The sequence below is a fragment of the Panicum virgatum genome, chromosome 4N, assembly GCF_016808335.1.
Source record: "Panicum virgatum strain AP13 chromosome 4N, P.virgatum_v5, whole genome shotgun sequence".
NCBI lineage: Eukaryota > Viridiplantae > Streptophyta > Magnoliopsida > Poales > Poaceae > Panicum > Panicum virgatum.
The window spans coordinates 18,308,720-18,324,800 of record NC_053148.1 but is presented as its reverse complement, the minus strand read 5'-3'; the positions used below and the strand labels follow the sequence as shown (position 1 = coordinate 18,324,800).

Genomic DNA, 16,081 nt, shown 5'->3' with positions numbered 1-16,081 from the left:
TCTCGATTTCGTATATTAAAGTAACCTCTATTTTTGTTGTGCTGTATACAGATTGGGACTTAATTTGACTAACACTAGAAACAAAACATCTTACAGGAACCGAGAGGAAAGATCAGGAAAAGGAACACTACTGGTCCATATATTCAGATCAGCTTACCAAAATGGATGCAAAGATCTTCCATAACTGGGCACATAGGGTAGTTTCAGAGAAGCTGCTGTACCCAGAGAGCACTTTCACTACAGGGTCCAAGATCATCCTCTACATCGACCGGGCGGCCTCCTTGCATAGCGCTTTCCTTCGCCGTGATGTCGCCGATTCCATCCCGATGTCCACGGAGAACTTTACCGACATCGTCGGTGTCCATCTCTATAGCCCGCGATATGTGGTCCACGCTGAGCTCGTGTGACCACCCCCGTGAGGTGGTGGGTGAACAAAAGGCATGCGCTACATCCGTGGAGTCCATGCACAAGTTCGTGGTGTCAGCACTAGAAACAAATAGCCTCCATGCCTTCTCCACATCCCTCGATGTGCCAGAGGAGGGCATCGGCTCACCGTCGCACATTTACAAGGTGTTGGTGGTTCCTGCAGTAACCGCCCATGGAGCTAACAAGGACGCATCCAACACTGTGACATGCCACAGCATGAGCTTTCCATTCGCGTTGTTCTACTGCCATGCTGTCAACCAGACAAGGATCTATGAGGTCACATTGCAGAAGGATGAGGTCAGTGCTGCTCCTGCTATGCCGAGAATGCCGGTGGTGGTCCGAGCACTGGCGGTATGCCACGTGAACACTTCGGGGTTCGACCCCACATTGAATTATTGGGTAAAGCTTGGTAAAGTATACTGATCTAACATAGAAAACATCACCTCACCATTTCATTTCTTGATTCCTTCCATCAAATAAGCTTTTAGTTAGTTGGAATGCTGTCATAACAGGCCATCTTCGGATGACCTATGCACTGAACTTTTAATCACACCTAGGGATCTTGCAAGTGTACTCCGATCCTCTTGTAGTCCTATGTAAGGCAATTGTAGCTACATGTGATTGATAAACTTTTTTTTTGCAATATCATCTATTGGGCTCCTTTAATGATACATCAACTGCTACACCCTGCTCATAACATTCGACTATATGCAGGCTAATATTGAACTTTTGGGCAACTAGGACAAATAAAAATGATCAATCTGGTGAATGTGCTCTAAGCAAAACCATCGTTTCAAAATGTGAACGTACCTAGCTCATCATGCAGATTGTGCTCAACCTCTTGTAGGTCATGGACAAAATTAAGTGTTGTTTTGTTATTCTGCTAAAGAAATTAATTATTTTCTAAATGTCTAGCAAAGTATAGACTACTAGAAATTTGGCATTTTAGAATGGATAGAAATCACTGCAATGGGCCCGAAATCGTGACATATCTACCAAAATAGTCACTATTTTCACTTCTATTGGCTGGCATGGCAACTAGCTGCATGGTTAAAAGATTGGCCATGGTTTTTTTTCAATTGTTGCAATAAAAGTGGTAATTATCACACGATGAAATAGTAGTTGCAACAATATAATTTTTTGGTAGAAGAACATTCCAAATTATTATAACCATAAAAAACTGCTAGTTGGAAGCTAACCTTAGACCTATTAGGCACATAATCCCTTAGCACTACATTAGAGATACTTCTATTTTACATTTTACTAAAAATTATTTTACATTTTACTAAAAAAATTATCTTGTCCTCTTTGTACACAACAAAAATGCACAAAAAATATGGCCAGTTACGAAAACACAACAATAGTACTCATATATTGTAACAATGCTTCATGTAGGTAATATTCAATTTCATTGTTGCAAACACTTTTGGGACTATTGCCACCCTATAATATGGCTAGACAATCATCATAATTCAAAAATATATTCTATTTTTCAGAAAAGATGGTTGATATGACAGATACTGATTGCAACAATAGTTTTTAGATTTGAATGGCGAACAGTCTTTTTCGGACCATCCAAGATAACTCTGTTTCTCCCTATTTTGAGCATAATGGCTGGAATCCAGGGAGTTGCTATAAATACCCCTTACTCTGCATAGGACAGGTCTCTTGGCACTTTGCAAAGGTTCTTTGATATTCCCAAGCCAACCTTCCCCTCTGCCTCACTTACTTTGGTTAGCGATTTCTCTTGTGAGTGCGAGAGCATCTGAGTGCATTTCATCAAGAGTTTGAGCTTTGTGACACTAGGAAGTCTTCAAGTAAGCATCATTGGCTTGTTAGTCTTAGGTGTTGTTGCCTTATAGATGGCTTGGAGAACATGACTTCATTGGGCCATTCAAGAAGACTGTGGAGGAGACCCGGCTATTCTTGTGAGAGGTTCTCGAGCTCACCTTGACGGAGTGGTAAAGAGCAACTCTAGTGTCGGTGTTTACTGCCAAGCCTGCTCAGGGATACCCTTAGCAGTAGGGTTTGTAGGTAGGGATCAACGGCTTTGGAACTCGATGGTGCAAGGAACACAAAGATTTAGACAGGTTCGGGCCGCGAGTTGCGTAATACCCTACGTCCTGTGTGGTGGTTTGTATTGCCTTAGGTGTAGATGATTGTTTGGAGGGGGTCCCTGCCCGCCCTTATATATCCGGGGGGATAGGGTTACATGGAAAGTCCTAGCCGAGTACAGTTGGAGTCCTACTACAACACAATCGGGTAGTTTCATTTGTACTGCAGCTAGTTCTATGTCTATTCGGGTAGTTACAAGAGAGGTAAGGTACATCCATGAGCTATCCCTTACTCTAGAACATTCTATGTCTATAAGCAGTCTCGATGTCCCGGGTCTGACAAGCCCCCGAGCTCTTCGTAGCCGAGTCCTGCAGGCGTCGAGTACTTGGCTGGGCGTCTTCGAGTACTTCAAGTAGTCAGAACATCCTTCTGGTTGCTTCTGGTCCTTCCTTCAAATACGTCGAGTAGTCCTTCAAGTACTTCCGTTTGCTTTGAGTCTGTGAGGTGCTCAAGCCCTGAAATCTTGATCATATATGGTGCGTGAAGTACTCGCGCTCCATATGGAGCAGCCCCCGAGCCTTAGGTTGAATCGCAGAATCAGGCTGAGGGTCACTTCAGTCTATTTTCCAAAAAATTTGAAAAATAAATCTCTGATGCCTATATCCATCAGCCCCCGAGCCTTAAATGAAAATCCCTTTTGCTGCGAGTAGCCACCGAGCGTAGATTTGGAATTAAGGATTTAAGTCGTGGCATCAGATTTTATCCTTCAAATTATTTGCAGGATTCATCAGATCCAAAATCCGAAAAGACCTCTTTTTCGGGTAAAATCCCAGAAAAATGATACAATAGGATCCGCCACACTGATTGCACCCGAAATAATTTCTGGAATAAAACCTAGGATGTACGGCTCTTTATTCAGTGCCCACATGAGACGTTACTGTTTTGGAGAACCTGGATTATTGTAGCTTTTACTACGTCCGTGAATGCTGTCATGAATGCGTCCGTGAAACATGCACTGTTGATTCACGTGTTCTCCTTCAGCAAGTCTCCTTGTGGCTATAAAAGGTAGGAGAGAGGCCTTTACCAGAAGCACCAAAGTGTAGCGACCATGACTTTTCCTTGGTGTTCTTGCTCTCGCCCTTCTGAGATTTGGGTAGTTCTTCCCAGCAAAAGATGCTAGAAGAGAACTTGCGAGTGACAAGAGAAGTTCCTGCAACCTCATCCTACCACTCCCATGCTCTCATTGGATCCATTTTGGACATCATATCCTTGCATCTTCCAATGAGGCAGGTTCTTTGTGGATTGGTTGAGTCTAGTTGTCTCATACTCTTGTAGTTCCCAGGTTGAGACTGCCCAAGAACTGACATCTCTGGCAGGGAAGCTTAATCTTGCCACAACATATTCTAGGAGAAGGAGAAGTTTCTCCAGAAGATGCTACAAGAGTACTTGTGAGGTGATTACTGTAATCTGCCTTCATACTCTTGAAACTTTTCTCCCAGGATATATGTATCATTATTCCCTTGATGGGAATAAGAAGTTTGTACTTTGTCACAGCCTCGGGCTGATCTAGCTGCAGCAGGCTTCTCAGGAAGCCAAGAAGTGTGCGTGCAGACCCGAGTTGTTTTGTAAAGTTATGTAAAAAGTACTCGAGTTGTAATGTCGAGTAGTTGTACTATGTCGAGTACTTATCCTTGTTTCGGAATGTAATCCTAGTTAAGGAAAAGGATGTCGAGTAGTCGACTAGGGATGTGAGTGTTTCTTTTCCAGAATATAATCTCAGAAAAAGGAATGTCTCTTTTTAAATCCCATTATTTCCTCTATTTGCAACAGACTGTTGGCCTATTGGGTGTTTTTACCATGTTACCACCGCCATTATAAAATGAAGCGGTAACTTAGGTTTTACCCCCCGGCCGCCACTTGCTTCAGATATGTCTTTTCATTCTCGAGCTCCCAGATCCAAAGTTCTTGTTTCCCTTTGCTCCCCACTTTCGCCCTAGGATTTCCGCCAGTGTATGCGAGTGAAGCAATCCGTAGATTTCCGGATGGCCCCCAAGAAAGCGACCAAGGGGAAGGGTGTGGCAGCAGAGCCAACTCGTGATGAGGGTTGGAACACAAGTAAGTGTTCTCAATCTGACTTAGATTCTGTGGTGTCACAGGGTCTTTTAGTTCCCAAATCTGTTATCCAATGGCGTCCTGCCTTGGGTTCAGATCATCCATATGAAAATACAGGGGAAATCGTTGCTTTCACATCATACTTGGAATATGGATTGGGGTTTCCTTGCTCTTCTTTCTTTTCTGGACTCCTGCGCTACTACAGGATCCAATTGCATCATCTGACCCAAATTCCTTTGTCCATATTTCCATCTTCGTGCATTTATGCGAAGTTTTTCTGGGCATCGAGCCCCATTTTGAGCTCTTTCGCTTTCTTTTTCATTTGAAACCGCAGCCCAATAGATTCGTCTTAGATGTAGTAGGGGGCACAGGTCTCCAACTTAGGCAAAGGAAGGATAGAGTGTATATCCCTTATGACCTTAGTAATGAAGTAATCGAATGGAAACCCAAGTGGTTCTATGTCGAGAACCAGTCGTGAAGTTTTCCATCTATTACTCTCGGCCCTCCAATCCAATGGCCGGAGTGGAATAAAAAAACAACCGACGAGAGTCAAACCTCTGAACTACTCGCACGGATTGCCATTTTAAGGCAAAGTATGTTGACTGGGGAAACAGTCATGTTTGACTGGATGAAGCGAAGAATCCAGCCATTGCAGGCTCGAGAATCGCTTGGATTCCAGTATCAGGGAATAACTGATCCATCAAGATACTCGAAGGAAGAGATCTCGGATGATGTAGTTTTTAGTCGAATACAACGACTTCTGAAGAATGTAAATAATATCCCTGTTGTTCCTAATACATTTTCTGTTGCGAGTCCACCAAAGCAGGTACTTGATAAGAGTAGTCGATTCATAGAAATTGAGTACTTTACCATAGTATAAAACTGATAGGATTTGCTTTCTATAGGAGGACGTGGATCGCTATAAGAGTAGTCCTTCACTACCAGGCATTTGTTTGCCCTTTTGTTATTCTAATTTCCTCGATCTTTTAACGAAATCTTGGTATGCTCATATGAGATTTCATATAAACAGTACTGATATCCAGATTTGGTTGTGCAGATGAGGCAACATCTGGGGAAAAGAGTGATGGGAAGCACAACCCCACTCCATGTGTTGATGCCCAGACCGAGCGCCCAAGGAGTACTCGGTCAGTGGCGAGGAAGCGTAATAGCTCCTCCTATACTACTAGCGATAGGTAAATAGCTAGTTATTTTACAATCGAGTGTTTCTAGTTGTCAATTTGCAAGTTTTGATTTGTGTTTTTGCTTTTTCCAGTCCGGCGGCTAAGATGCCACGGACTTCACCATTTGGGGATGATACTGCAGTGGGACAAACTGTCCCCTCCACCATAGTGGACACATCAAGTGGGATCGGGGCTACTCATTCATCGAGTAGTTCCGATATAAATAAAATCGTCGATGCGGGTAAGCTAGCCATGATCGCAAAGCCTACCCGCAGATTTGGCATCAAGTAATTTGCCCTAATAAGAGCTCCTGCGTAAGTTCTTTAGAACTTGTATGTGTAGGATCTGTTTTAAATCTAGTAGTTTGTAACTACTTTGTTTTTGCAGAGATGCGCTCCTGGGAGAGGACGTGGGGGCTGAGGGCCACTTGGATTCTCAGCCGGGGCTGGAGAGGCCCCCGAGTACTCCTGAGATGAGTACTCGTGATGCGGAGGCGATGGCCAACGCTATGCTTCTGGATTCTCCATTACCGAACTTGGAGAGGGCCAATGAGGAAATCCCAGAGGATTTAGGAAGCGGCAGGCTTCCAGGAGAAAGAGAAGGCGAGAAGCTTCCTGAGAGAGGAGATGATAAACAGTCTGCGGAGACCCCTGCAGGTAAGCTTGTAGTGCCTTGTAGAAAGGTATCCTTTTGTTTGCTCTTAATGTAATTAAGTAGCATGTTTTTCCTTTAGATTCCCAAAATATGGGGAATACTGTAGGAAAGATCGAAGAAGTGTCCAAGAAGGCTGTTGTTGTAGCGAGTACTTCCCAAGTTATATCGGGAAGTGACTTGTCGCGAGAGAAGGTAGAGCAAGCTTTTAAGCTGCTGGAGGTAAGTAGTCGAATGTTTCAAGTACTTTTTATAGTAGATCGAGTAGTATGCTGATCTTTTTGTTTTGCAGGAGGCACTGGGATGAAAGGGTGTCCAGATGCCAGATGAGACAGAGCTAAATGCTCTCAAAGAGAGGGTTAAGACGCTCTCATCTGAGAAGACTACTCTCGAGGGGAAGCTGAAAAATCTTTCCCAATCTAAGAAAGGTTAGTCTTTAGCATTTGATATGCACTCGACTAGTAGATCTGCTTAGTGTTGACAAGATTTTCTTTCTATCGAGTACGCAGCTTGTGCCAAATCTTTAGAGATTTAGGAAAGCTTGGTACTGGATTTAAAGATTCTTATGTACCGAAACGCAGATGAAATAGAGAAGCTCAAGAGGATCAAGGAGGACTCTGACCGTGAGGCAGCATCGATGCTGCGGCAACTCAAGACATTGTCAGAGTCTCGAGACTCGATGCAGCGTGAGCTCGTGGAGCTGAAAGAAGTCAGAGATGCCGCCCTGGAGGTAGCCGAGGCCATGGATATCCCAGTTAGAGATGGAGATGAACCACTCACGCTGGCCGGGAGGCTTCGCAGGGTGCCTGGAGCCTTCGAGAGGTTTATTTCCCACATTACCCGCCAGTACGTAGGTCACATAGTTGGGCTGGTGAAATCTTATTGGCCAAGCACTCGTTTGGATGCTCTTGGTCAAGGAGCCAAGGCTGATTGTACTGATGATCAGTTCCGTCAGTACTTGGCGGAAACTTTCGGGGTGGCTGATCAGATTGTAGAAGCCTTGAGCAGAGTAGAGTCTCCTTAAGCTTTTCTTGTATTTGAGTTGGCGTGTGAGCCAGAAGTACTTTAAACAAATGCTGGATGTTTGTTTAAAGTCAAGTACTTGTTAGGATTGTGGAATCCCTTAATATGTCGAGTAGTTGTACTCGTGGGTTCTGAGTGTAGGCAGCACCGGGCCCACTTAGTTATAATAGTAGATACGATGAATTGCATCCATGGGTGCCTTAGGAGGCAACATATTCCCGAATTAAATCGAGTTTGTATGTTTCTGAATCGTAACCATAGTGCTGACCGGTTAGGATTGAATCCCGCGGGATTAACCAAGTGGGAATAGCACTTAAAGGTGTGAGGAGACATAGCTTAGTATCAATTTCCTTCTTGGAAGAAAAATTTTCAATTAGCACGCGGCTAATATGAACTTTATAGTCCAATCGAAGGGAGAACTCTTATTGAGTATTTAGGAGTTTTAAGAAGTTTCTCGATAGATAAGAAGACAGGAAGCTCTCGACAAGTACTTAGATTACTAAGGGAGAACAGGAGTTCTTTTTGTATCTCAAGTAAGCGAGTAGTGCCCATCAAGTACTCGAGGCAAAAAGATTCTATAACGGAGATTCCTATAGTAAACTAAGTAAGCGGGAAATTTGTGTCAACTTATTTTAGAGTATCAAGAACTTATTTGTACTCCTTGCGAGGTTTTCGCAGTTGACCATTTAGGATAGACCTTATTTGGTTACCCAGATAGTATGCAACTGTTTGCGAGAATATCCCAAACTACACGATCGTATCGAGTAGTATGTCCTATTAATGGACTGGATTGGTTTCTAGAATAGGACTGCTAGGATTGAACTCCGTCGAGTTAACCAAGATGTGAATATTCAAGAAACATCCTAAACTTACTCGAGCAGGGCGAGTAAGGTGTCCTACTTGAGGACTGGAGTAACTCTAAGGCAAGTCTGTTAGGTACTAACCCCGTCGGGTTGTCCAAGATGAAGGTGCCGAAAGAGTATCCAAGACCTACTCGAGCCAGCGAGTAGGGTGTCCTTTTAACCAAGGACTAGAGTAATCCGTAAGACAGAACTGTTAGGTACGAACCCTGTCGGGTTGCCCAAGACGTAAATGTCGAAGGGATTTCCAAAACTTACTCGAGCAAGGCGAGTAAGGTGTCCTTTAACCAAGGACTGGAGTAATCCTTAAGACAGAACTGTTAGGTACGAACCCCGTCGGGTTGCCCAAGACGTAAATGTCAAAAAGATATCCAAAAACTTACTCGAGCGAGGTGAGTAAGGTGTCCTTTAACCAAGGACTGGAGTAATCCATAAGACAGAACTGTTAGGTACGAACCCGTTGCCCAAGATGTAAATGTCAAAAAGATATCCAAAACTTACTTAAGCGAGGCGAGTAAGGTGTCCTTTTAACCAAGGACTGGAGTAACTTTAGGGCAAATCTGTTAGGTACTAACCCCGTCAGGTTGCCCAAGATGAAGGTGCCGAAAGAGTATCCAAGACCTACTCGAGCGGGGCGAGTAGGGTGTCCTACCGGAGGACAAGAGTGTCTTTTAGGACAGAACTGTTAGGTACGAACCCCGTCGGGTTGCCCAAGACGTAAATGTCAAAAAAGTACTCGAGTGAGAACCATAAAAACTACTCGATAGCTGCTCTAATGCTGAGCAGGTCTTTCGAGGTGGGGTATTGGTCGTGTGGGCGAGAGCCAAGTAGTCGATATGGGAGAAATCAACTTTATTTGGATTTGTCGAAATTACAATAACTGTAAAGTGACAAACTCTGACTCTTAAGACCTACCCCTTGCTCGTTGGACGTGAGCAATGGTCTATATGACTGAAGAAGACTTATTCAAAAAAAGGAACTTAGTCGATATGATGGTCGACTAGTACCACTAGTCGACACAGAGGTCGACTAGATTTATTGGTGGTGTCTCCTTTAGGAGAGGTTCCCCAAGGGCCTTGCGGAGTGAGTCACACTAGAAGATCGTGTGAGAGCTCTTTGGGTGGATAAAGCACTTGCGTAGCAGTACTTTGTTGATCTTGTTTCTGTTCTGAGACGATTCAGCTTGATGCTGGGTGCGTGGTTTACCCTGAGGACGGGTACTGGTGATTATCGGCTTATACTTCTTGAAAGATGTGGAAGCCTTCGGCAGGATACGGTAGTTGGAAGAAGGGCTGTATGCCTCGACTTCCTCCCGTTCCTTTCTTCTTGAGATGATGACGTTGCGCGCATCGCACCCAACGTTGATCACACTGCGGAGATCGCAGTTGGAATAGTCATAGTTATGGCCTTGCTGTTCCTGAAGGTTGTTAGCAAGGCGCTGATGCCCGAATGCCCTCTTCTGGTTGAGCTGGCGACAATGTTCGTAGAAATCTTCTGCTAGATGCTACTCGTCCAGTTGGACGGTGACGGTCACCGCTGGAGGAGGAGGAGCAGGTAGATTCTCCTTCGTAGTAACTTGGGCTTCTGTGATTGTAGGAGGAGTAGTTTCCATGTTGTCGGAAAGGTACTCGTTGAAATCATCAAAATTGTAGTCGTCGAGGTTAAGACGCTTCGTGGGATCGTCCTCAGGTCCTTCGGTGATACGAACCATGAGGATTTCACGGCAGAGGTCTTGAACTTCTTAGTCTTGTTTCCTTGAGGACGGGTCTAAAGGAGTGCTCTGTTGGTAGGGCAGATCCTCTAGCTGTGAGGCAGAAGCGTTGGGATCTTGTGCCTTCCTGAGGTGCACTGTCTGTCCTTCCGGCGTTGCATATATAATCAGGTTAGGGAGGGAGTCCTGATCGGAGTTGAGGTTCTTAGCCAAGTTGGACTCGACTTGTTTACTATACTGGATTTGGTCGTCCAGTTGTTCCTCCGTGTCAGAGGAGTACTCGGATTCGGAGTCGGTTAGCCCACCGATTTTTGAGTATGTATGCTTTGGGTGAGCGAGAAGCGGTATGCCCATCTCTGCACGGAGGGCGTTCTCGTTCATCCAGTGTAGCCATGATTGAGTAGGAGTTAGCCCCTCAGGCTCCTTAATCCAGGGTTTGTCATAGATTGAGTCGCTGGATTGTTCTGGGGCCTTGGCTTTTCCTTTTTTAAGCTTGGCCAGTTCCCAGAGAGCGTCGGCATGCTCGGTTGGTTTGGCCATGGTGTTCATGAACAGCTCGACATTATCTGACCACTCTTCGAGATCGTCAAATGGTTCAAAGTTCTCGAGAAAGTTCATGAAGCGGTCAAAGTCCTGATCGAACTTGGACTCGACTGATTTAGGAGTCCGAGTGTGAGCAGGTTCCAGTGAAGGGCTCTGAGGTATCCTGGAGATAGACGGTCCCATCCGAACAAGCCAGGGGTTTGTCTCACCAGCTCCCCCGCAGATTCCTCCTCCCAATTTCTGCTCTTTGTTTTGCAGAGTGCTTTCAGCCACCTTAATGCCATTAACGAGCTTTGAATTTACTCGATCGATCCCTGAGAGCATGTCGCCCGACCTCTTCTATGGTGGGTTTAGTGCTTAGGATTCTGCTGTAGCGCAGATGGGCTGAGAGCGGTTTCTGCAAGTTTGATGCAGCCCTCTATCGATCGTGAAACTTGATCCACTCCGGCGAGTAGTTCTGAGTTTTTGATCTTAGGGTGTTTTATTGTCTTCAGATGAGCCAAGTATTTTCCAAGAATTTTGGAAAAGTAAGGCTTTTCGGAATCAGAATTTGTGCCGAACTCGACCAAACCAAGAGTTTGGTTTTGAGTTGTCACGTTTCCTGGGTTGTCCAAGTCAAGTTCGGGTGGACCTCTTTTTTCGTCGAGGTCCGCGGACTCGTGGATGTCGGCGAGTTGGGAGCGGGTTTTCGATTTAGGCGAGTTAGGCGAGACAAGGTGGCTGGAAAAGCCTCCCGTTCCATCAGCCGTGCAAGCCCAGGAACCGAAAACAAAAGTCGTGCCTTCTGGCACGCTGTTGTCGTTGCTTGATCCGGCCATCGAATTCGTTGGTGAACTCGCCGAATCCCCTACCTGGCGTGCCAGCTGTCGGTGTTTACCGCCAAGCCTGCTCAGGGATACCCTTAGCAGTAGGGTTTGTAGGTTGGGATCGACGGCTCTGGAACTCGATGGTGCAAGGAACACAAAGATTTAGACAGGTTCGGGCCGCGAGTTGCGTAATACCCTACGTCCTGTGTGGTGGTTTGTATTGCCTTAGGTGTAGATGATTGTTTGGAGGGGGGTCCCTGCCCGCCCTTATATATCCGGGGGGACAGGGTTACATGGAAAGTCCTAGCCGAGTACAGTTGGAGTCCTACTACAACACAATCGGGTAGTTTCCTTTGTACTGCAGCTAGTTCTATGCCTATTCGGGTAGTTACAAGAGAGGTAAGGTTCATCCATGAGCTATCCCTTACTCTAGAACATTCTATGTCTATAAGCAGTCCCTTTGTCCCGGGTCTGACATCTAGTGCCATTAAGGTTTGATGAGATTCTTTGATTCAAGCTGGCTCAAAATCAAGTGGAGTTGTGATAGAGGAGCAGTTGAGGCATTGAATCCACCTCAACATGGATTAGGGTTGACCAGCAAGTCATCATCAAAACCACAAAAAATTCATCTCTTGTGTCCAGTTATTCATTTGCCCAATTTCATTCTCAATTTACTTTAAGCAATTTGCACTTGCACCGAAAGAGATTGAATATTTCCTGTCACCCTAGGATGCAAACCCTCACTAGAACTAGTGTTAGTAGATAAGCTCTCTCTCTCTCGTGTTACTAATTATATTTGCCGAGTGTTGTGATTTTAGTTGAAACCGTCTATTCACCCCCCACTATTCGGTATAATTGATCCTACAATCTACAACTATATTCTTGTTGTGCGCGTTGATATTATGCTCCTTGACCGATCCCCTCGTAGGGCAGGAGGACCTATGTTGATGTACCCAGGGTAAACATCCCCCGCAAAAGGCACCACAAGTGTTTCAATGGAACATGCAAAATTTTGGATCTTTTGTAATGCCACGGGTGGCATGGTCTCATCATGTTTCCACTCTTTTATGTGTTTTGGATCCGCTTATCATGACCATATCGATTGGAACTGGAACGCTCTGCGCAAAGTTAGCGTATATCACCTCCACCATCTATCACCAATTCCTCAACATCGCATGGCCATAGGACAACCAGCTAGCCATTGCCATGAAACAATGGCATCGCACGAACGATGCAGTAGCGACCATTACATTAGTGACATCAACAACAAGTAGACATTGACAATGGTTTGTACAGTTTGGAAGCAAACAATGACTCAATTGTAGGCAATGATGAAAGTCTTCTGGGAGATAACAGTGCTTGCATGCAGAAGAGGAATCAACCAAAGACAACATAATAAAAAAGGACACATTGTAATTTTCATATTGGATCAGTGCAAAACGATCACATAATGCACGCGCAAATTACATGTCATGAATCGCTATCATCACAATAACTCAATTGTAGGGCACTGAAGATGTGAACGGTTTCCAAAAATATGAAATGGATGCAAGCATGATACTGGTAGCATGACATAAATCTTGTGGCTTTTGAATCTAAGGCGGAAGCGTTATAAGAAAAAAAAACCCGGAGGGGCAAGCAAGATGGGAGAAAAGTAGTCCTATGGGGTGGATTATACGACAAAAGACTAGAAAAACAAAAGTTGAAATTTTGAAAAATAATATCCAATATGGATATTTCAATTGCAGAAAATAAAAAGAGGAGGATACATTCGAAATTTTCTTTTTGAGATTCCCAAATGAACATTGGATTGACACTAGGAAAAATGGTCCAAAGAATTTCGATAATAGTTCCATGAACAACCCTTTGCAGGAATAGATTAGTTTGCTCGTTCAAATGCCATAAAGTGCGAACCAACATCCGTGATACAAAACCACAATCAGAATGAGGAAGAAAAAGTCATCATGATGTAAGTCAATGATTCCTTGGATCGTAGGTGTTGCTGCGTCTTGAGATCCAAATTGCTATCGTTCCGCAAAGACCACTGTTACCTTCCATGAGAGCCACAATGAGTTTTCGTTGACAAAGACAAAGGCATAATTGAGAATAATAATAGTTCAGAGTTAGATGAGAAGAAGCATTTATTGAGGAATCGCACAAGTATACCATGACAGCAATAATGTAGTATAAGAATAGGTAAAAATTTAAAAAGTTGTCTTGGCTTTTCACCTCATCCTATTTCGGTTGAAAATGTAGCATCAAGATGCATAAACCGTACTAGGCATCACGGAGCATGAAGTAAAGATGGATCGAATTGTAGCACTGGCATGTACAAGGCTGTCCGGTTGTTATGAGCAATGACAGACATGCGTACCAATGCACTAAATGTGTACGTCTGCTAGCACCACTTTATGGGTGCATTAAATTGTTACAACTAGCACCAACCACTATATGAGTGTATTAAATATTTACAGCTGCCAACAACACAACAACTACTGTATATTGTCCTGCTCATGAGTCATGATAGGCATATGCAGACCATTACAAATGCATTAAATACTTGTGTCTGCCAACCATCACTTTATGGATGCATTAAATTCTTACAACTGGCGGCAACTAGTATATGGATGTGGTAAATAGTTGTAGCTACAAACAAACCCAACAACTGTTCTACAACGTCTTGCTCATAAGACATGGTGGTATGCATAACAGCACATATGCATTAAATACTTGCATCTGCCAACTTACGTCGCTCTATGGGTGCGTTAAATTCTTACAGCTGGCACCAACCATTACATTAATGTATTAAATACTTGCAGCTGCCAACAACCCAACAACCACGTTACATAATCCTATATATTAAAAGACTTACTGTTATATATTACTTGAACCACATGTGTTGATGCTTTTCTAGCACGTGGCGTATAGCCAATGAGCAACCTAGAACGTGGAACATTGCAAAGATGAAGCGTCCATCTTCTCAACAAGATTTAATTAGTCCAACGGGAAATTAGAGACTGCCAACTATTCATGACAACTAGCTAAAGAGCTGTCAGCATCTTGTATAAATAACGGTGCCCGAATGCCTGGTGAGAACACAGGGCAACATATAGCAGCAAGTCTTAACTAGCAGTGCAACAAATGGGTGTTCTTCTTTTCTTCGTGTCACTTCTGGTATGTCCTGTGCTACCTCAAACACCTGCACTCTCAAGTAGTTCTCTTCGTTCTTAGCCAGAATGTTGTGGAACCATACACTAAATTGATAATAAAGTTAGTTTTTAAACCTTTCACTCATTTTGATGTTGCGTCAATGATGGTCTTGCAGGTTGCTGTGGTCGGCGTGGTCACTGTGCAGCTTTGGTGACAGGAGCCAAAGGAACTACTGTGTTGTACTATGCCTCTACATCTGAGCTGAATTCATATTGGCAGTCATCATTTCCTAATAGGCCCATACCGTCAGCCATACTCGCTCATTTTAATGCACCTTCCGGTATTTCTCTACCTCACGCACAATATCTGCATACAATATAAGCCTTAGGTCTTTGAAAAAATGTGTAGCTACACTTTGGTTCTCGATTTCATATATTAAAGTAACCTCTATTTTTGTTGTGCAATATACAGATTGGGACTTAATTTGACTAACACTAGAAACAAAACATCTTACAGGAACCGAGAGGAAAGATCAGGAAAAGGAACACTACTGGTCCATATATTCAGATCAGCTTACCAAAATCGATGCAAAGATCTTCCATAACTAGGCACATAGGGTAGTTTCAGAGAAGCTGATGTACCCAGAGAGCACTTTCACTACAGGGTCCAAGATCATCCTCTACATCGACCGGGCGGCCTCCTTGCATAGCGCTTTCCTTCGCCGTGATGTCGCCGATTCCATCCCAATGTCCACGGAGAACTTTACCGACATCGCCGGTGTCCATCTCTATGGCATGTGATATGTGGTCCACGCTGAGCTTGTGTGAGCACCCCCATGAGGTGGTGGGTGAGCAAAAGGCATGCGCTACATCCGTGGAGTCCATGCACAAGTTCGCGGCGTCAGCACTCGGAACAAATAGCCTCCATGCCTTCTCCACATCCATCGATGTGCCAGAGGAGGGCGTCCGCTCACCGTCGCACATTTACAAAGTGTCGGCGGTTCGTGCAGTAACCGCCCATGGAGCTAACAAGGACGCATCCAACACTGTGACATGCCACAGCATGAGCTTTCCATTCGCATTGTTCTACTGCCATGCTGTCAACCCGACAAGGATCTATGAGGTCACGTTGCAGAAGGATGAGGTCGGTGCTGCTCCTGCTATGTCGAGAATGCCGGTGGTGGTCCGAGCACTGGCGGTATGCCACGTGAACACTTCGGGGTTCGACCCCACATTGAATTATTGGGTAAAGCTTGGTCTCAAGCCAGGGCAAGCCTCGGTGTGTCACTTCCTTACCAGGGGCGATGTCCTCTGGACACCTGCCTTAGTAGCTTGAGTAGTTGTATGCTCGATATGAGCCTTGTTGCATGTAGAAAATAAGGAAGATGAGGCCGAAAACCTCCTTCATGTATGGCGAGCTATATTGCCTATGCTAATATATGTGATCCCTGGCTCTAGTACTAAGCATGTTCCATCTACCCATGTGTGCTCATCTACAAATGTGGTATATTTATTTATCTTATCGCATGTTATGATTTTAGTTGAAACTGCCTATTCACCCCCC

The 16,081-nt window shown here is 44.4% G+C and overlaps 1 protein-coding gene across 1 annotated transcript; it reads left to right on the top strand.

Moving 5' to 3' along the window:
• The first annotated feature begins 201 nt into the window (after window positions 1-201).
• On the top strand, window positions 202-15,995 carry LOC120671300 (BURP domain-containing protein 10-like). The gene is made up of 2 exons (XM_039951598.1): window positions 202-835; window positions 15,774-15,995. Exons 1-2 carry the CDS (start codon window positions 307-309, stop codon window positions 15,851-15,853), a joined length of 609 nt encoding a protein of 202 aa, XP_039807532.1. The 5' UTR covers window positions 202-306; the 3' UTR covers window positions 15,854-15,995.
• Window positions 15,996-16,081: the final 86 nt, after the last annotated feature.

Excerpts from the sequence above, each read along its gene's own strand:
- LOC120671300 (XM_039951598.1), top strand. The coding sequence starts at position 307 with ATGTCGCCGATTCCATCCCGATGTCCACGGAGAACTTTACCGACATCG. Across the intron at positions 836-15,773 it reads GAATTATTGGGTAAAGCTTG|GTCTCAAGCCAGGGCAAGCC; the intron begins GTAAAGTATACT and ends GGGTAAAGCTTG.